General features: G+C 47.4%; 1 protein-coding gene across 3 annotated transcripts in view; it reads right to left on the reverse strand.

Annotated features, from left to right (window-relative positions):
• Trio (trio Rho guanine nucleotide exchange factor) overlaps positions 1–20,546 on the reverse strand; it is a 302,139-nt gene extending 281,593 nt beyond the window's left edge. For all 3 annotated transcript variants that reach the window (XM_031360502.1, XM_031360501.1, XM_031360503.1), the window contains exon 1: positions 20,017–20,546. In XM_031360502.1, the coding sequence (XP_031216362.1) occupies positions 20,017–20,173 (157 nt within the window). In that variant the 5' untranslated portion in view covers positions 20,174–20,546. The remainder of the gene's footprint in view (positions 1–20,016) is intronic.
• Positions 20,547–22,030: the final 1,484 nt, after the last annotated feature.

Consider the following 22,030-nt stretch of genomic DNA (forward strand, 5'->3'; position numbering starts at 1 on the left):
AAAGCAAACATGCCAGCTGGCCTTCAGGGCTGACCATCACTTCAAGGCTGGGAAGTTGTGGAGAGCTCCCTCTAAAATTGCTCTTCCCCAACCTATGGACAAAGCATGCCCTAGGAGATCTTCCATACAGACTTGTGTTAATTGGTGACATTTCCAACACGTTTATATTTCAATACACTATCTCTGGAGCAAAGATCAATACTCACACATAGTGACATGAATTTAGTGTTTCAAACTGCAAACACAGCAAAACCATGATGCCCACCACCAAAGTGAACATCAGGCAAAAGGGTGAGAGGAACAGGAGGACATGCACATATGTACACAACACTAGAACGCAATGTCCCAATAATGCAAAGACGGCTGGCTATTCTACAAAAATTAAATACAATACTTCTGAAATCAACCATAAGGAAAAATGAACAGTTCAATACCAAGCATGCAACTAATATTGTGTTACAAATACTCGGACCCAGATCAGAGAGACGGTTTGGCAGTTGAGAGCACACTATTGTAGAGGACCCTGTTCCATTCCTAGCACTCACATTAGGCCACTCACAGCACTAGCAACTCCAGTTAAGGAACCCACACCCTCTTCTGGACTCCTCAGGCTTCTGCACACGCACACATGCACACACACAGTTAAAACCAACATACATTTTAAAAACTAATCGGATCCACTGGAGAATGTCCTACTTTCAAAAGATGTGTAGCGCACAGCTTTACTCTGAGCCCTTGTGGAGGCAGAGACAGGCAGATCATTGAGAGTTGGAGACCATCTTGTACTTCATACTGAATTGGCTACATAGTAAGACCATGTCTCAAAAAAAGTAGTATTAATAATAAATTAACTAATTAAAAGATGGTGCATGAGAACCTGTCAGGAACTCACCTGTGTGAGAAGCCCTAACTTGCAGACTATATAAACTTTCCTGAAAGTGTATGTCTTGCATTCTGCTCTGTAAACCATACATCAAGTTCAGACATGGGACATCTGAGGACCCAGCCCTGGAATCAGATACTGCATTTTGCTACTATGAGTTGTGACTGTGAGCACAGCAGTCTCCACAGCTAGCAGGCTTCTTTGCAATTTTACAAATATTAGAATTCTAGAACATTTCCAAAGATTATTCCAGCAATTATTCCCATCCTTCAGGGAACTGTGGGACAAATCCTACTGTGATTTCTTCCCTTTCTGATTCCCCAGGGCTTGACTACACTAGTATCGTATGGTTAGGATTACAGCGTAAGGGCTTATTCAGGAAGAGTTGCGAGACTTAAGTTCTTCTCTATTCACCAGGAAAAGCAAGAGTTCATAGTTCAGGGAGGAAGAGGTTCACGGCACACTCCTTAGAGACAGTGGTGATAGTTCCTTCCTGTGCAGGTTCAAACTCACCAGCTGCCAGGGATCAGCAGTTCCTTCCAGTGCCACCATGGCCCTCTGCACTTGGCCTACTGGTGTAGACACAGGAGGCCCCGGTGAGCCCATGGCTGTTCTCGATCACTGAGGCATTCCCAGAAACCACCATGCTCCTGGCAAGTTCCATAAACAAGACTGAAACTAGATACTTGTCATCCCTTCTTAAAATACTTTTTCTTTAAGGAGTTCTTAAAATCCTACTTAGTAGAAACAACATGACCTATTTATAAAAAAAAAAAAAAAACTGGGTTGACCTCATATCTGCGTACTTTAAAGGGCCCTGTGGCCTGCTCTCAGGCTGACATAAATAAAGCCTCAAGGGAGACAGGAGGAGTGGGGCAAAGTCCCAGAAATGAAGTAAAGTGCAAAGAAGGGGAGGAGAGAACAGGGCCTAGAGCTGACTTATGGAACATATTCCCATGCGAATATTCTCAAAGAGCCCAGGGAGTCTCCCCAGTGCCACTGTACCCAGAAGCTCCCTGTCTGCTATGTGGCCACTAAGACATGGACACTGAAAATACTAGGAAACCTGGCAGTGGAGGCTTCTTCACACTCAACTTACTGTGACTGAGTCACCCTGGAGATCAACCATCAAAGACCAACAGGTCCACACTGCACTTGTCAATCAAGCCAGGGGCGGGGAGGTGCAACGAGGGGAACATTCTTTCACCAACCTTCCTTGGCCGCTTCCCTCTGCACCCTGCACCCCTCATCTGCCAGAACATGCTCTCTCTCTCTCTTCCTTTTTCCCCACTCCCACAAATTTTTTTTATTAGTGAGGACATTACACCATAAAATGTCTGGGACTTCTGCCCAAGTCTGCTGACTCAATAGTTACCACTGAACACCTGACTCCCAAGACAGGAAGGAAACTGGCCCCCAAGACTAGGGATATGGCATTCCCTGCTCATTCGTTCAACAGACGTGACAAGTGCCAACTGTGTCCCAAGCACAAGGGGCACAAATGGGGGGAGATTCAAGCTCAATGACTATTCCAGCTTGGAGATAAAATATCAGGGAGAAATTATGTATGCTAGAGCAGAATTGAGCCAAAACTATTTTCAAGAAATAATAGTTAAACAAAGGGAACTAAATTGGTCCAAAAAAATAATGACCATCAGGTTTATTTGCTAAGCCAAGTTTACCAGGATCATCATAAATGCAAATTTTAAACTATATAAAACTGGTTAAAGAGATTAGGTTCAAACAGGCACCAGAGCAGAGACCAGAGGAGGGAAAAGGAAGTGGAATACACCCTGAGTAGAGGAGGAAGCTTCCCTAGTTCATGACTGTGTTTAGGGGCTGAGACAGCAGAGTCTACCCGATTCTACAGCAGTGGTTCTCAGCCTTCCTAATGCTGAGATCCTTTAAAACAGTCCCGCACATTGTGGTGACCCCAACCACAAAATTATTTCATCACTACTTCAAAACTGTCATTTTGCAACTGTTATGAATTGTAATGTAAAATACCTGATGTGCAGGGTATCTGATGTGTGACCCCTATGTTGGTCGAGACACACAGGTTGTGAATCACTGCTCTCCAGGACTCTCCTAAATTCCTGCCAGAGAAAACCCCTAGGTCTGCCTCCATGTTCTGCGACTGGCCATGAGTGGAGCAGCTGCCCTCACCAGGTAGGCAGAAGAAATCACAGGGGAAGGAAGCAGTGTGTGAAAATAAAGATAAAGGGTCTACCCTGGGAAGAGCAACAAGAGCGAGCAGGGTCCCCGCAGGCCCTGGCCACTCTGTTGCACCACCACCTCTAGGGGCTAAAAGCCTAAGAATGTCACCATGAGGAAGAGTCAACACCACCTCCTGGAGGGTTTCCTGTCACCTATTCACAGGGCCCGGGCCTCTTGGGAAAGCTTACTGCTGGGCAGAAGGGCTGAGGCAGGGTGAGGAGAGCCGTGAGGGTGAATCACTCTCCAGAACAAGGAAAATGTCTTTGTAGATGAAACTCTGAGAAAGAATGGCAGACAACAACTGGGAAAAATATAATGCAAAGATGGCTGCAGGAAGGCTAATAAGTTCAAGAGGGTAGCAAGATGGTGGACACCACTTTGACTCACCCATCTTTCTTCAGACAGCCTTTTGCTTCCTGGGAACCAGGGGTCCTCACCTGTGCAAGATGCACAGATGGCCACCCATCCTGCAGCAGTGTGTGCCTGTCTACAGTCCTCATGGTCCTTACATGCTGCTGGTATTTTCTAAGTCACCTTTATTTCGGGACATGGAACCCATATGTGGATTTCTCACATAGAGTAGCTGACAACCAAGGAACGACTGAGTGGAAAGGTGAGTCTTAGCAACGTCAGCTGGCCAGGAGGGTGAGCAAAGGTAACTCTGACCTTGATGGCTGAGAGGCGGGTTTGACTGTTCCTGATGTGCTGTAGAAAAAGCTAGACACAACAAAGCCACAAACTTTACAATGACAAATGGCCCCTCAACTGAGGCATCTGAACATCTGGACAACTTCCTTCTGCCTCATTCTGACTGGCACTAAATCCTTCTGCAACAGTAAAGCTCTCAGGCAGATGAGCTGATCTTGCCACGTTGGTCTGGCAGTTACCCCAAGAAACTGTTGCTTGCTCTCAAATTTCCCTCATTCCAGGGGCTGAGCCTATCTGTGAAGACTGGTTTCCAGGTGGTGGTGGAGGTAGTGGCAGTGGTCACAGTGGTGGTGGTTTCTGTTGTTTCATTTAGCCCAGGCTAGTCTCGAACCCTGGTTTTATGTAGTGCCAGGCTTCAAACCTAGGGCCTCCTATGTGCTAGCTAGTTCAGGACTGAACTATACACCCAGCCACCCAGAGATATGTGATAACGCTTTAGAACAATCTATCATTGACATGAAAGTGTCAAAAGACATACGTCACTTTAATGAGTCACTGTAGAGAATTACTATACCCAACAGAGGCAAGCTAACTGGCCTGTGGGTCTCTGCTGAGAAGATGGGAAGCCAACACCAGAGAAACAATACATACAAGCAACAGGTCCCCTGTGGGCAGAGAACAGTCGATGAGAACCCATGGGCATACACAGGCAATGTAGGAAGGCTGGAAACTCCAAAGGTCCTTGTCCGTTCCTACTGTGGTAACTGTTGGTATGACACACAGTGGAACTTATGAAAATGAACAGAGGAAAGCCTGCGAAGATTTCTAAATGCTTTTGGCACACACGAATCTACAACTGTGTTAACAACGACCAGGGCTTCAAACACAATGCTTTCTTAAGTGACATTAATATAGTTATCATTTCCTTAGTTGTGGAGTGTTTTCAGCACCTCTCCGGATGATCTCTGTAGTCATGGTAAAAATGAAAGGCAACAGGCTGCATGGAGTGTCTGTGTCGGCTGCCAGCTCTCAGTAAGGATCTCTCAGAAAGACTACTGTTCTTAAGGAGAGGAACAATCTAGAGGTGCACATCACTGGAGGACAGAGCAGAAGTAAAAACCTCAGAGACCACCTCACCAAAAATACCCTTCACTCAGCTGATCATGTATGAAAATACTATGGAAGTAAATGCATTGCCTAAACCTAAAATGACTCTATGGTATTCTTTTACCAACAAAACTCTTACACGAAATTTCAGTTTCTGTCACACCAGGAAATTAAATTCTCCCTGATTATCCAGCTGTTGTTCTAGAAGCCAACAGTGTTTTACAGGCCCATTACTTGGGAGACTGAGATAGAAGGATGGTTTCAAGGCAAGTAACTAAAGCTATACACTGAGACCTTACCTTAAAAACAAAATCCACATGCACATTTATCCAATAACCATATATGGTGTCTGTGAACCTCCATGCCTGGCTGGTGCTCTCAAAATAATAAGCAAAGGATCTGAGACGTAGCTTGGTGGTGAGATGCTTGCACAAGACCCTAGGTTTAGTTCTTCAGCATCACAAAAATAATACCAAGACACAGCGTAGAACTTACAAAGTGGAAACTGAAAAAATACAAATTATATATGTGTTCTAAGGGCAGAGTTAAAGAAGCCATTCCTAGATGCCTCAAATGCTCCCTCCTCCTCCATCACCACTACTTGTAACTATATCTATGGCATACACCACCCATTTCTGATCTTAGTATGAACTCTGTCAACTCTACAGTAAAATAACAAAGAGCTGGCATTTGCAGAACTCTGAGTATCAGTATAAAGAATATGTGCTGGGAGACTGCTATCCGTTCTGATGATCTACAGTGTGATCACTTCATCTCCTTCAGTACTATGCAACGTCTCTATGGCAACCCTGTCACCTCCTTAGGTGGGGGCCCAGCTGTGTCTTCTCCCTCACAGAGCATGTGGACCTCACAGACATCTGAACTCAAGCTCTTCATTAGCTCTGTATGCTAATGAAAGGACTCTACAAATTGCACTTACCACACCTTACTCAATACTGGCTGCAGTCCCAGCTAGAGTGTGGATATCTATTGTCTCTGATGAATATATGCCAGCTAGTGCCTTGGTCTTCAGTGTGGTCACACTGGGAAGTGATAAGTCCTTAAGAGGTAGGGCCCAGTGAGAAATCCCCAGTTCACTACAGGTTCTGCCCTCAGAGGGCATTCGAGTAGTTCTTCTGAGACCCTGAGTTAGGTTTCGTGGAAGAGGATTAGTCAAGAATGAGCCTGAACCTTGACTCACTCTGTCTTCCTGTCATGCAGTGAGTGAGGCTTCCACTGTCTGCAGGCACTCTCCTCATCATGCACCACCCACCAAGATGGAGGACAACCAGGGGCCCTTCTCCAGAGCCTGAACCTCCAGCCTCCTAACTATGAGGTAAACAGACACAGTTTCCTGATAAGCATTGGCCTCAGGCGTTTCTTTAGCATAACATAACTGGATGGGTAGATCCCCAGAACCCACAGCTATCTAAGCTCTGCCTTCGAGGACCTGTCTACATGTGCATCTGGATTACCTTGAGGATTTATCAACATATGGATTCCAGGGCATCATCCTAGAACTCTGTATCAGATGAAGACATCCTTGTCTTAAAAAAGGTCCAGGTGACTGTTATGGTCTGGATTAAGGAAATGTGGACATAAGTCAGCAGTTGCTCACCATGCTCCTCCTGGGAGCTAAGTGAGATCTGAGGTCCCAGCAGCTCACAGTCACAAGGGAAGGAACAATTACAACCCAGAGGAACCAGAGGGAAAGTTAGCTGTACACAAATGCCCTGCCAAGACCAATGGGCCACAGGAAGCAAGCACAGGAAGGACAAATGCAGCTTCCCAAAGGCAAGGTACGGAGCTCAAATGAGGAAAGCAAACCACGGAGGAGGACCAGCAAACACAGGGGAGAAGTACTGGACACAGAGCAGGATGAACTGGCAGCGTAACAAGTTCAAGTTTCTCCTGACCGGTCTGGAGCTCAGAAACTCACCAGCCCTCACATGTGATCTTCACTGTAAAGTGGCATTCGGAAGCAGGCTTTTGGGATGGACAGGACAAGAGCCCGAGACCAATTCTGCCCGGTCTACAGTGCCACCCTCGCCTAGAGCTGAGGAAGACACCATGTCTACCAATGGATGTGTGAGAAATGAGACCTAATGCACTATGTCTTTTTAAGAGCATCCCAAAATTCATTTTCACCTTGAGGGCAATTTCAATTACATAGCCTGTGCTCGCCAACCATCTCTTTAATTTTAACTTTTACATTATTCCCCAGCACATTTTAAAAGAAGGCCAAAAGAGAACCTGCCTAATCATCTTGCCTCCTTGGACTATAAACTCTCACTGGACAGAACATTATTTTTGTCTTCTCCAGCTGTATGGCACCCAGCATACTGACGCTACTCAGGGGATAAACAGCTCATTCATTATAGTGTTATGTATATTAAATAATGCCCATAAAGTCCTTTGAAGATGAAATCCACTTCAAGTGCTCACTAATGCTAAGCTAGGCATTTGGAACTATGAAACAAAACACATATCCCAAGAAGGTCACTGCCCAACAGGAGGCACTGTGCTAAGAGGCTCTGCACAGGGGATGGCCTCCAACCTGCTCTATGTGCATCTGATGTATTATTATACACCAGAACAGAGAATTTCAGAGTGCCTCAATGTCTTAAAGGTTCACTTCTCTCAGGAACTATACCCAAAAGCAGTTTCAAAGCCTCACAAAACCTTGGTCTTCCTTCTGAGATGTGTGCTTTCAAGTGAAATTAAAAACACTACATGGGAGTGTCAACTGAACTCCACAACAAGTACAAGGAAAGGTCTTGCCACTGAGTGTTTGTGTGTGTGTGTGTGTGTGTATGTGTGTGTGTGCGCGTGTGCACGCATGCCATTTTACATATTAACTGTTTCTGTTTTGGAATCTAGCCAAATACTCCATATCTTGACCCTCACTAGTGAGCACAGAGGCCACCACTGTGCAGTACACAAGCCACCCTAGGGAAAAGCACTGACTGTGCTATTCATACAGGAAGGAACGTAACAGAAGGCTGCTTCTATCAACTCCCCTAGAGTTCTGCACAAAAGCCAACTATGGACAGTTTCACCATAATCAGCTATGCCCTTCCCTACCCAAAAAACAACTCAATGAGTCTGAGACCATCAGTAAGCAGGAAATTCAATCTGTTTCATTTGAAACTTACTGAAAAGTTGATCTAAGATGGTCTACAAATATCTAATTATGAGCAAAGCAGTATTGATGCACCACATACCTTTAATCCCAGCTCTTGGGAGGCAGAGGCAGATGGATCTCTGAGTTAGAGGCTCTGTAGAGTTACTCTACAGAGTAAGTTACAGAACAAACAGGGCTACACACAGAAACCCTGTCTCAAAAACAAAACAAAACAAAATTATAAATATGCTACCACACTGAAACCAAAGGTCAGATCAGCCCCATTATCACCCACCAAATAGTGACTACCCTTATTCCTGGACACAACCACCAGGAAAATGCTGCTTTCCCCAGGACTCCTGCCCACCTTCCCTAGAAGCCACTCTAGGTCTGTCCCAAGGGTTGTGAAAAGAGCTCTCTGAATTCTAGTTCCTCCTGCAAAAACAAGATTTTCATTGCCTTCCTCGAAGAGGACCAGAGAAAACATCCCCAAACTGAAGACATCAGAGAGTCTACCATCGGCACCTCTTTCTTTCACTGGTTTGTAAGTTAGGCATTATGAAATTCCGCTCATTTAAAGAGTACAGTCAGTGGTTCACAGATATTCATACTACTATAAAATGATGACCAGTCTCTAACTTCAAAACATTTCCACCGTCTCCCCAAAAAACTTTTGCCAACAATGTCTGCCTCAACCATCCTGCCTCAGTCATAACATTCTCCTTTCCAACCTTACTAAATGTCAAAAACATTTCTCTCAGAGTGTCAAGAAACAGCCATCCTCTTGTGACCAAATGTTTTAGCCACATGAAGGACTCTAGGAGGTATAGCAGTCAAATTCCCAGAATACAATTTAACAAGAATGAGAATATTTGTAGAAAGTGCAGAACACAATATATAGAATTAAGAGTTATCTCCCTGAATCAGGAACCAAAATTCCACATTATGACTTACTGCTTAAACAAATAAACGGACAATACCAGAAGAGCAAATATTCTGCTAGTAACACAAAAATCCCCCCCCACTGTTTTATGATGTGTAGCGCTGAGTGCATGTGTGCACATGCATGCACACACACTCGCATCTTTCCTAGAAGCCCCACACTGAACCAGGCGTATCACTGCACTCTCTGGGGAAAGTCAAGGGAAGGCAGCAAGCAACAACTTTAAGCCATTGCTCCTTACTACAAGTGAGAGTACACTGGAGTCCTGAGACCAGACCAGCCCAATCCAGCCTCATCTAGCTCACAGCCATTCCCACTGCAGCTCCTACAGAGATAGCTCATCAGGTATCCTGACTGATGTACCGCCTTCCTTCTTAGTTCTTCTCTCTGGTGACTAAGGTACAAGGCGATGAAGATGATGAGCTTTCATCTATTTGGAATTGATCTCTTTCCATCTTGGAGACTTCTTATTTCAAACTTTGTGCTTCAGCAGCATGGGAAAGCACGCTGCATGTGCAGCCTGGCAGCCTCTGGGGCTGAAGGGCATGGTGTGGATGACTACCGAACCAGGCTCTGTGTGGAACAAAAGCGGACCAGAACTGGGACCGACAGTTTCAATTTTAAGATGGACATCTCTCTATCGCTTTGGTAGAAGCAAGCATTCTGAAATTGCTTCCTGAGTGTGAGGTAAGGGAAGCCAGACTCTTCACTATCAAAGAGTCACAAACATGGAACCAGCAAGAAGCACCCTGTGGGCTGGAGGCCTGAGTATAACACACGGTTTTTCTTTCAGTTAGGTGAAGAAAGAGAGCTGAGGATGAATGCAACTGTGTAATTATGTTAAGTGTGTGTTTGCTTATGCAGTATTTATACACACAATCATGAGCTCAGTCCACTGAGAGGTTCTACAGGCAGTGAGCACACTAATCGCCCATTCTGCTAAAATGAATCAGTAATGGCTGATCCCTGAGCTGGGGCAAGGGAAAAATAAGATGATCCTTGAACTATTTATTGTGCCACGAAGTGAGCAAATGCTAAAAATAAAATAAAATGGAAACAGATCACAAAAGATAAAGGATCCAGCCTGAAGCTGCTGGCTCAAATTGCAGTCAATTTGAGCATCAAGATAATGGCAGCAAAGCTGTAACTAACAGAATGCACAGGACGCCATTCATGAGGCCATGCTCATCACACATCTAAGATGTGCAAAGGGAAAAAGCCTTCCTGGGGGTGGAAAAAAAACAACAGAGGAGGATACTGTTAGAAAAGCCACTAATTGGCAAAGCATCAAGTAATAAGTAATTCAGACAATGATCTACAAGAGACGCCACAACTAACTACAGAAAAAGGGAAAGAAAGAGGTTTTTGCACAGTCTCATATTTTCTCCCCATGAAATGCTAAGTGATTACAAGGAGAAAGGGACCTGGAGTCACCACCTGGACCATGTGATGAGACGTGACACTACCACACTGGAGCAGCTGGATAATGCACTGAGGCAGCTGGATGGCAGTGGAGTAGCTGGATGGCAGCATAGCAGCTAGATGGCAGTGGAGCAGCTGGATGGCAGTGGAGCAGCTGGGTGGCAGTAAGCAGCTGGATGGTAGTGGAGCAGCTGGATGGCAGTAGTAGCTGGATGGCAGTGGATCAGCCAGATGGCAGTGGATCAGTCAGATGGCAGTGGGCACCTGGATGGTAGTGGAGCAGCCAGATGGTAGTGGATCAGCCAGATGGCAGTGGATCAGTCAGATGGCAGTGGGCACCTGGATGGTAGTGGAGCAGCTGGATGGTAGTGGGTATCTGGATTGCAGTGGGAAACTGGATGCAGTGGAGCAGCTGGAAGGCTGTGGGATAGCTAGATGGCAGTGGAGCAGTTGGATACAGTGGGCAGCTAGACAGCTAGATGTAGTGGGGCAGCTGGATGCAGTGGGGCAACTGGATGCAGTGGGATTGCTCCTGGATGTGCTGTTACAGGAAGCTCTCCTGATAAAAACTCCATAGCCTGAATCTAATGAGGAATCATACATCTCAACGTGGCAGATGGTCACCAGTACAAATATTCAATAACATCAAGGTAACAGAGAAGACAAACTAAGGAGTTGTTCTTTTTTTAAAAAAAAAAAATTTATTTATTATTATAAATAAGTACAGTGTAGCTATCTTCAGACACACCAAAGGAAGGTGTCACATCTCATTACAGATGGTTGTGAGCCACCATGTGGTTGCTGGGATTTGAACTCAGGGCCTTCGGAAGAGCAGAGAGTGCTCTTAACCACTAAGCCATCTCTCCAGCCCAGGAGCTGTTCTTATTAAAAGCATCCAAACAGCTACAAAAACTAAATGCAATATGTGATCCTAAAATGATCATGGGTCATTTCTTAATTGTTAAAAGTATTTTCTGTCAACAGATTAAATTATATTAAATTGGTAGATTTATATGATGGTACTATACTCACAAAGTATGGTTCTGCAGGCCTATACTCCCAGCACTAGGGAGGCCAAAGCAAGAAGATCACAAATTCAGGGCCTACCCAAATTACTTAATGAGATACTGTCTCCAAAAAAAAGTATCAATAATTTCCTGATATTCATCATCATGTCAGGACATTTTCTTGCTCTTAGAAATACATATGGGGGCTGGAGAGATGGCTCAGCGGTTAAGAGCACTGACTGCTCTTCTGAAGGTCCTGAGTTCAAATCCCAGCAACCACATGGTGGCTCACAACCACCCGTCATGAGATCTGACACCCTCTTCTGGTGCATCTGAAGACAGCTACAGTGTATTTACATATAATAATAAATAAATAAATCTTTAAAAAAAAAAAAGAAAAAGAAATACATGTGGAACCATTTAGAGCAGTGGTTCTCAGCCTCCTAATGTTGGGACCCTTTAATACAGTTCCTCATGTTGTAGTGATCCCCAGCACAAAATAATTTGTTGCTACTTCATAACTATAGTTTTGCTACTGTTATAGATCATAATGTAAATATCTGACATGCAGGGTATCTGATATAACACCCCCACCTCCAACAGGGGTCACAACCCACAGGTTGAGAACTCCTGATTTACAGGCACTAGACAGAATCACTTCTTACCATTTGCTTTCAAATGGTTCAGCATCAAAAGGGAAATGATGTATCCAAATCCACACAGAGACAGACAAGACAAACAGGGAAATGGCAACCACCAGCAAGTCAGACAAAGCCTTCTTCTCTGCACACTATGATTGGTTTCTTCCCCTTCCTAGTAAATGTATCTTAACATACATTTAACAATGAAGACACAGTCGACTAGATACAGTCGACTAGATACCCGGAAGAAGCAAGAAGCAAAAAGTAACAATGAAGCTACAGTTCAAAGAAGCTCATGCTAACCTGCCCTTTGTATTACCTTGGTTACTTTGAAATAAAAGACAATGTAATAATGGTCCAAAAGTAACCCCCAGTTTCAGACTAAACACCCACCCAATTCTGTTCTCTTAATTGTCAAAATTGAGATTACGTTGTCTATCAACTCTGAGGGGACCAGATGAAGTGAGGCTGGTGAAACCACATAGAAGAGCCCAAAACAAATACCTAGGACTTGTCTTACTAAAGAGAAGGAACAAATGACCTTCTCCACCACCACTCTCTCTCAACACTGTCTGCTTGAGCATAGCATGAAAAACAGCAAAGGAGGGAGCAGAGAGAACAAAACAGAAACACAGACAAGCCAGGATGCCCATGGCCACTTAGGAAAACCAGCACTTGAAAAGTTCCCATCTCTCTGCCCTCCCAGGTCCTGGCTCCTTTTTTCCTTAAGTTAGGAAGGAAGGCCTAGGACTTGTTACAATGTATTACATGGTAATGTCATAAGGAATCCCCTGCCTGGCTGGCTTGCCCCAGCCCTGCCCTGCCAATCCTGACAACATTGCATTTATAGCCACAGACATTTCCCAGCACTTACGCTCAGTCCAGACAGCCAAAGACATGGGAGCAATACTTCAATCAAAACTTCCCCCTGGTCTGTAACAGATGTGAGTCAAGTAAACCAAGATGGCTGTCACTCTGGACTTGGAAATGTGGGGCTACTTGTGTTATTTGTGTAAAAGTAGCATGTGATATAATTAGGTAGAAAGAGACACAGAAACTAAATTACAGACCCCAAACCAACACCAGGAAATGCTTGCTGTATCCTAGAACTTTTCACTCAACATTTACTTGGTACTACACTGTTGAATTATAGCTTTAACCATCAACACCAAGAATCTATGTCTTACATTTTAAGTGACAGTCCAGACTCTGCAGGATGCTGTATACAATGAGGCCCCTTTACGCTCCCAACATAGGTTGGGAAAATAAAGGAAACAGGTATTTTATAAGAGAGAACTGGGACAGAAGAAGCTGACAGAACCATCTGTAACCATACCACAAGCAGAAGAAGAGATCTGAGTTTAAAAGAGAAAGAGTACATGAGACATCTTACACAGTACCCGGCAAATCACAGCATCAAGTGGCCAGTGAATGAGAATACTAAAAAACAGCCAGTTTTCCTGGGAGGGCAAGGCTGGTGTTAGTGGCTTTTATGTGGTATTCAGAATAATAGGTATGTTTGGGGGGGGGTGTCACTTTCTCTGTCTGTCTCTGTCTCTGTGTCTCTCTGTCTCTCTCAGCACCCCCCCATACAAACACATACACAGACACAGACACACACACGGGGGCGGGGGGACTCATCTGGGGTTCCCTTTCTTCATTAACAGTGACTATCTATATAATCCTGTATCTCCAAAGTCAGAATTACCAAGAAGAGCTCCAGTTTGCTAAAAAAAAATCTCATGGATTCCCACTGTCCATCTCTCCCTTCTCCTCATCAGAATGTGAGACAGGTCAGTGCAAAGAGAACGATCTACAGACAGGAAGACAGAAACAGCCCATCTCCAAATCCCTAGAAAGCCTCTTCAATGCCAGGAGTACCGAGGCACTGCAGCAAAAGTCACAAGAGTGGGAAAACTCAGAGCAGCAATTGGAGCTGTCAGTGAGTAGAGACAAGGTTTCTCTGTATAGCCCTGGCTATCCTGGAACTCATTCTGTAGACCAGGCTGGCCTCCAACTCAGAAATCCGCCTGCCTCTGCCTCCCAAGTGCTGGGAATAAAGGTGTGCACCATCACTGCCCAGCAGTGAGTAGAGCTTTAAGCGTCAGATCTTACCTATTACTTACATACAAGGTGGCTTCACCAAGCCACCCTTCTCAGGAAGGGAACCCAAGAAGGAACTTTTATTTTCCCAGAAAACAAAAAAACAAATTGGGTGATATATTTAATACATCACACTTGTCTATAGGTGACTTTGCAATCCCCTCCCAAGGGAATCATAGACATGTGGCTAGTAAGCTAAAAGTCAAGTACATTTGTCAACAAAAGATCTTTGGCCTCCACAGCACATATGGCCATCAGACTAAACACTCCATAGGGGGCAAAGTCTCAAGAGAGACAATTCCAGAGGCTACCCTCTTCCTGCAGCTCGGCTCACTGCAGCCCAAGGGAACCTCTCTTACCAGTTCCTTACCCTGTGACATGCTATATAAACTTGTCCAAGAAAGCAGGTGGCTCCTTATTTGGATCTTAAGGGGCTTCCTTACGTGTGTAGGGAATAGAAAGGGGAAATTAAGGTCAAAACACAATTATGAAGGAAATTTAATGTGTCTACTATTGACTAAGAATTCAGACTGAACATTGACAGACTAACCATAAACGTTAAGAGAGAGATTACCCACAAACAAGAAGGTCTGCTTGTGAGCCCTAATAACATCACAACCTTGGGACTGCCTATTATTATGGTCTCTTTAAGCTTGCAGGGAGCTGAAGCAAAGACAGGGTTTGGGGAAGGGTTGGTAAGACAAGGTTAAGACCAGAGATCAGGAAAACTCAGGAACAGAAAGCAGAGGTGTCAGCCACACAGCAAGGCCTGTAGGGCTTTCCCCCACAGCCTTAGGCTGCTTTTCATCAATTCAGAGACACAGGCAGGGACTATGCCAAAATGTGATAAAGCAGCCAGCTCTGCGGTGGTCACAGAAAAGCTCCCCATCGTCATTCCTGTGCTACTGCTCCGGTGAACAACCCCTCCGAGGACAAGAAAGGAGAGCACTCTGGGAGGGCACAGGGTCTTGCTCCAGCTGTGGGTCTCTCCTAGCCGCTGCATCCCCATCCCCATCCCCATCCAGTCCAATTAAATAAAGTAAAGATGCAAAGCAGACCTGTCCTCCAGGCAGATGGCTCTGTCACCTGCCAGCCCACCAAAGGACAAAAGAAGCGGGAATGAGGGAAAGGACACCCAAGCAGGAAAGACCTTCCACAGGAATGCAGGGGACTGCCACTCAAATGCTTTCTTTCTTCACTGTCGGCACAGCACCTGTCTGCCTGCCGTCCTGTCAAGATAATGCACTCAAGGTAACACAGACCACTCCGCTGTACAACTGATGAAAGATGGGAAGGTCACTGTTCCTGCTTTTTATAGTATAACACAGCTCGCTCCTATCAACATGAGTGATTTTTCTAGGTAAGTGTGGCTATTGATTAAGAATTTGACTTTCCTCTGGAATCCTGCCAAGAATATGAGATTAAAATTTTATTTTCTTTGGTGCAGGAATAAAGTAAGTAAACAAAATAACTATCAGCTATGGCTCATTTAAGTCGATAACTTCAAACATTACCTCTTGCTTTCCATTATGCAAACCCATCATAACATTTAAAAAGTGTTTTTAAAACTATCTTAACTGTATTTTGTTAGTCATCCCTTTTTAAAAAAAAATCACAATTAATACGCCTTTCACTTTGAACATCACCACAGGTTTCATTTAAAAATCTTGGTGAAAAGTTCAAAGGGTTAAAAGAGCATCAGCTAAATTTTCACTTGAATCTTGGACAGTTAAATTGCAAATGGGGAAAAGAAACACAGTAATATCCCACTTTGATAGGTGAGTTTGCAATGTCTCAGTGGAAAGCTGCCATCGGTGATGGTTTTACTGCTTTCATGTCATGGCTTTTTAAAGATTCCTTACTTTCCTCTGAAACAGCTTAGCTAGCCACACCACCTAAAAAGGAGCGACCAACATACACTAGCACGTAACATTTTTTTTTCAAGCTTTCCTTTTCAAAGTACCGAGGGTACCAAGGATCTACTTCAGAACACAATCACTGTTTAATACACGAATGACCACAGCTTCCAGTCTTCAGAACTCAAGTCTGGAGCCCTCCACTTAATTGGTACTAAGAGAATAAATGAAAAGTTTCCTCATACTCCATATGTAATATCAATGCATAAAAAGCATACACGCTGCTCCCTCACAAGGTGACACACTCATGTCATCCTCGGAAAGCGAGGGGCTGCAGAGGCATCCAGAATAGGACTTAGTAAGAAAGAAACCCAGCGTGGTGGCTTCAGAAGAGCCACAGACCTTTGTTCTCCATACACATTTCATTTAACGCCAACCAAAGCACGCAAGGCAGGTTAAAAATAATGCATTTATGTAAGTGCACCCCCCCCCATGCACACAGTCTTGCAAGGTTAAATACAGAGCTCTGAAAGAATGATTTATTGCCACAAGGACAGGGACCCAAAATAGATTGGCAATAAAAGTGATTGGTCCCAGGGGCGGTGAGAACTGATGTAAGCAACATCCTGGCCATGAGAGGCATCCGGGAAGTAGCACCAGAGTCCTATCAGGCCCTGAGCCCATCTCTACCCAGCTGCACTCTGGGAGAAAGTCACACAAGCTCCCCATAAGTCTGACTCCTCATCTGTAAAAGAAGCTGGTCCATGTCCAGTCTGCAGCAGCTCTTTATTTTGTTTTGGTTTTGAAATTTTCCTTATCTTTTTTTCAGTGCTCCATTCTCAACAAAGAAAGGTGAAGTTCAAATTCCACTGACAAAAAAAAAAAAACACAAAAACCAAACAACAACAACAAAAACCAAAAACCTGCTGACTGCCTACTCAACCCACTTCCACTTCAGCACCAATCTGCCTGCCACTATAAGCCTAAGAAGGGTTGATCAAGGATTGCCAAAATGAGTAAGTATTTAGCAGAGAATGCAACAGCAGAAGAGGGGAGAGCCTTAATAGGATGGATGCTGGGTGATTTGGTCTCCTTTTTTGTTTATTCCTTTCTTGCTTCCTTATTAAGCTTTATGTTTTGGAGCCATAGAATGACACTGGTACTCATGGTTGGATGAAAGGGAAAAGATGCCCTAGGATTCAAAGAGAGCTGAAAAGCAATGTGTAGATACCAACAGCTATGAATGAACAAAAAGTACAGAAGAAAGGAGCATTCCTCAAGGGCTATCTCCTCCACCCTCCAGGGTAGACATCCAGTCCCCAGCACCCACCTTTGAATGCTGGCAGGTGGCAGCCTCTCTGCTAAACAGGCACCTCTGCTGATGGGGGGCGGGGAGTGACATAGAAGCTTGTTCTATTTTTGAGCTGCTCTGTTAAAAAGTTCTGTTGAGCCGGGCAGTGATGCCTTTAATCCCAGCACTTGGGAGGCAGAGGCAGAGGCAGAGAGACAGAGGCAGGCAGATTTCTGAGTTTGAGGCCAGCCTGGTCTACAGGTTAAGTTTCAGGACAGCCAGGGCTACACAGAGAAACCCTGTCTTGAAAAACACACAAACAAAAAAAAAAAGTTCCGTTGAGCTGATACCTTTTCCCTCTCATCCAACCACAGGTACCAGTTTTCAGTCTGTGGCTACAAAAATAAAGCTTAATAAAGAAGCAAGAAAGGAATAAACAGAAGAGGGGACCAAATAACTACAGCTACAGGGCTGAGAAGGTAAAGGTAAGCAATAGAAAGTGCTCTGAGGGACAGGCTCAGAGACCCTGGAGAATGCGCCTTGTCTCCCAGTCAACAGGAACGGATTTTCCCTGTCTGCACATCTTAAAGACAGAAGAGATGGATCTGACATCTCATTCTCCTCATTATTCAGTCAATCAAATCTTTCCTGGAGGTCTCCTACTTGAACTGCTCTCTTTCCAAGAGGTCTCCAACCAAGGCCACCCTTAAAACCATGATATCCTCTGCTAGACACCATTGGCCTACATGCCAACCACTGAGATCTGGGGCAGGGATTCAGAGCTGCCCGAAATGGAGAATGAACTTCTAAAGGGGGATGGGACAGCTCTAAAGCCAACTGAAAATCTGCGCTGGCTCCTGACCATCATCAGTCCATTAACTAAGAAAGAAGTTCGTCAAGTCACTCTAAGGTGGAATAAAGGAAATGAAGCAGTAAATGGCTTTACCTGGGCAGGAACTCTAAAATGAACGAGCAACCCAGGACTACGGAACAGTAAGAGCAGAGACTGGAGTGAAGGGAGGCAATCAAGATCAGCATGTTTTTGGGGAAGCTTGGAAACAAGTTACTCCTGAACTGTGCATTATGCTATAAGGGGGAAAAAATCCATCTCTAGGGCACAAGACCTTTCTCTAACATTGCGAAGATGAATTCTGCACAAAGCCATTTATTCTGTGACAGGTGATGGCAAAAAGAAAGAATGGTGGCTTTTGGCCATGGAGGAAGCTCTACCCAGCCAGTCACACACCAAAAAAATAAATAATACATTTTTTAAAACTGCTAAAGCTTTCATTGGAAGGAGTTGATGTCTTTCTAAACCTCAGCTTTCCTCAAGGCCCTCGGGAGATGGAGTACTGGAAAGAGCACATTAAACCCAAGTTGACGCCGCCGAGACGGAATGTGTCACTTCTCGTCATAACCAACCGGTTAAGACGAATCAAAAATAACCCTGCCAGACAAAGATCAAGAAGACAGAACTAAACCAGGTGTCTAACGGCCCAGAAGTTATCTGCCTCGCCCAAGGCTGGTCGCTTCAATTGCTAGCCGCTAAAGACCGGGACTGTGGTCCTGATCTCTCCTAGTTTGGGAGCTGACTTTGAAAGAGGCCACCGAGAACCTGAGCTGTCAGGCTCCCGCGCTCACCCCTGTGCAGGCCGCTCACCAGACCCGGAGGCTCTCCCAGCCGCCCTCCCGGAGGAGGGCGAACAGCCTCCCCGCGCCCGCCCTGGCCCGCCCGTCCGCCGCTCCGGAGCCTGACCTGGGACGCCCTCTCGGACCCTCCAGCGCGGAGTCTGCATCCTCCCTCCCGTGCCTGGCCGGCCAGGGACTGCTCTCCAGGCTGCAGGCCCCCCGACAGCCGTCTCTGCCCTCCGCTGCCTCCCGGACGCGCAAGCAAACCGGACTGCACGCAGCGACGCGCGGACGCGAGCCGGGCTCGCGCGGGATCTGGGCCGGGCCGGACTTGGAGGAGGCGCCGTTACCGGGGTCCCCGGGACGCCCCGTCACGCCCCCTGCGCCGCACACCAGCGCCCCTCCCGCTCGCGGGCTCCGGGCTAGCCTTCTCCTCCGCCACCTCCGGCTCCTCTGAGCGGACCCCGCGCTGCCCTTCACTGCCTCCAGGTCCACGCCACCTACGCAGTGGCCGCCAGCCCTGGTCCCACGCCTTTCCCCAAGGCCACCACGGTCCCAGATGTCCTTCCCGGGCCTCCCCCAGAGACAATGGCTCGACCCGACCGCCGTCTCAGCTCGGCCACCGTCCTCGGTCCCTGGGCTGAGAAGCGATGGCTGCCCCGTTTCACAGAACCGTACGCCAAGGCTGGATGACAGGCTAGAGTCCAGAACCAGGACGCTCGCTGATAATGGGGTCGGGGGTCCGGCTACCAGCGGCCCCAAAGCGATCACAGGGCAAAGCTGGTGTCCCCGGTCCCGGTGAGCTCGTCCTCCGGGACACCGGCCTCCGCCCACGCCGTCCCAGCCGCCGCCTCCTCGGCCCTCCAGCAAGAGACAAAGAGCCGGCGCCCCTACCCGCGGGGCCGTGGCCGCTGCAGCGGGAGGCCCAGGGGTGTCTAGCCTGGCATGAGGGGCGAGTGCCGGGAAAGCAAGTGAAGGCGCCCTGGTCCAGCCGCAGCACACGGGCGGCGTGGGTAACCTGGCACGCCGGCGTGGATCGCAGAGCCCCGATGCGGCGACAGGGACGAGAGCGCGCAGGGCTCTACCGGGCCGTAGATCGGAGCGCGCCGGGCCGGCCGAGCGCGCGGGGCAACCGCGGTACTCACCGGATCGGAAGAAGGCCGCGATGTCGGCCAGGTCCTTGGCGGCCTCTTCGGCGCCCTCGCCGGCGCCGCCCCCGCAGCCGGAGCCCGCCGCGCTGGCCGCCGCCGCGGGGCCGGAGGACGCGGCCGGGGCGGTGGCACCGCCGCTGCTGCCGCTCATGGCTTCGGCGGCGGACGAGCCCGCCTCGGGCCCCGCGCCCCTAGCTCCGCGCACCCAGCTGCCCGCGCCTGGCCTGGCGGCGCCGAGCACCCAGCTGCCCGCGCCCGGCGCGCGGACGCACAGCCCCGGGGCGGCGGGCGGCGGCGGCTCGGCCCGAGGAGCGCGCCCACATAGACGAGGACACCGCCCGGGAGCCGCGAGCCTGGCGCGGGGCGGGCGCGCCGAGCCACGGCCTCGGCGTGGCCGGCCGGGGCACGGGCAGCGGTGCGGACACGCGAGGACCGGAGTCGGGGCTGAGAAGCTCCGCGATCACGAACGCCGGCGGCGGCAGCGAGCCTCCATCTTGCTTTCCGATGGGGAAGGAAGGAGGGGGAGGGAGAAATCACGGCCGAGGGAGCCCGGGTGAAAGGAAAGGGAGAGCAGGGAAAGGAGAGGAAGGAAAAAGAGGGGCTTCGGGAATTTCCGGAGAGCTTCGTTAGGGGCCGGAGTGTAGGCTCGGCTGGTGGGCGGGGCCTGATGTGGGCGGGGCCATGGAGGGGCGGGGCCGCGCCTGGGAGCCGGGAGGGCGGAATGGAGTGGCTGCGAGAACGTGGAGCTGGCCAGGTCTCCTCCTCCAGGGCTGCTCCAAACCTGGGAGGAGCAGGAACAAGTGTGACCGACCCACACCGGCCTTCCAGGACCACTGCGCCCCCTGCCAGGATTCTCACGCCTGCACTGCCAGCGGTCCTAGCGCTGAAGCGTTTTCATTATTATTTATGTCACCCGCGGGACCGAGTGACCAGGACACGGAGGTGGTGTGGCGTCTCAGGCACAGCGCTGGTACTGGCCTGTAGAAGGGGCGCGATAATTGTTGAATGAGCAGAGAGAGAAAGAAAACAGATTATCTGCTCTAGTCTACCGTCTCCTTGTATGTAAAAAGCAGGCGCGAGGGAGGGGGCGCTTGCGGGGAATCCCCATCTCTCAAGTGTGCTGGGTCCTCAGATGTATTGGAAAGATGATGGAGGCAGGGGAGACCGGAGGAAATGGACCCTTAAAGAAAATCAGATGTGTGGAATATCAAATTCTGCTTTATGTCACGGCTGCAAGATGAGTGCAGTGAAGGAATGGGCGCGGGATAAGTGAAGATCAAATGCTGGAGAAAACAAATCAACAAATTCCATCAAACTACACCACTACCTATGTTTAACGGGAGAACGATGTGGCCACCAGATCTTTTTCCCTTGGCAGTCTCAGACAAGCAAGGGAAGTAGGCCAGAGGGCTTAGTTTGGGTCAGGATGAAGGTTGAAGGCATCCGTAGGAATTTGTGTTCATCTTGCTATAGGTGTGTAAAGATCTACAGCTGTGTGTATATTTTTTAGATAGCATGATAGTACATATGCCTGTATCTTCTTGCTCTGTCAGTTAATTGGTCCTGGAAACATTTTTGTAACAACCCACACACCTAGTTTTTTGATCTCTCTCTCTCTCTCTCTCTCTCTCTCCCTCTCTCTCTCTCTCTCTCTCTCCCTCTCTCTTCCTCTCTCTTTCTTTCTCTCTCTCTGTTTCTCTCTCCCTCTCTCTTGTGTGTCTGCACACATGGCCTATTGGCATTTGTGTTTTGTGTCTGTGTTCATATGAATATAAGAGGTACCCAGTGTCTGACTCAGTCACTCACTTCTCACCTTAGTTTTTGGAGCAGTCTCCCACTGAATCTGGAACTTCTTGGTTAGTTAGACAGTGGACTAGCAATACTCAAGGATTCTCCTCCCTAATGCTGAGATCACAGGCACAAAGCTACTGCACCCAACTTTTTACCGAGAATACTGAGGATCTGAGTTCAGGTTCCCATGCTTGCAGAGCAAGTACTTTACCACAGA

Source organism: Mastomys coucha, unplaced genomic scaffold (genome assembly GCF_008632895.1).
Source record: "Mastomys coucha isolate ucsf_1 unplaced genomic scaffold, UCSF_Mcou_1 pScaffold8, whole genome shotgun sequence".
In the NCBI taxonomy this organism is placed as follows: Eukaryota; Metazoa; Chordata; class Mammalia; order Rodentia; family Muridae; genus Mastomys; species Mastomys coucha.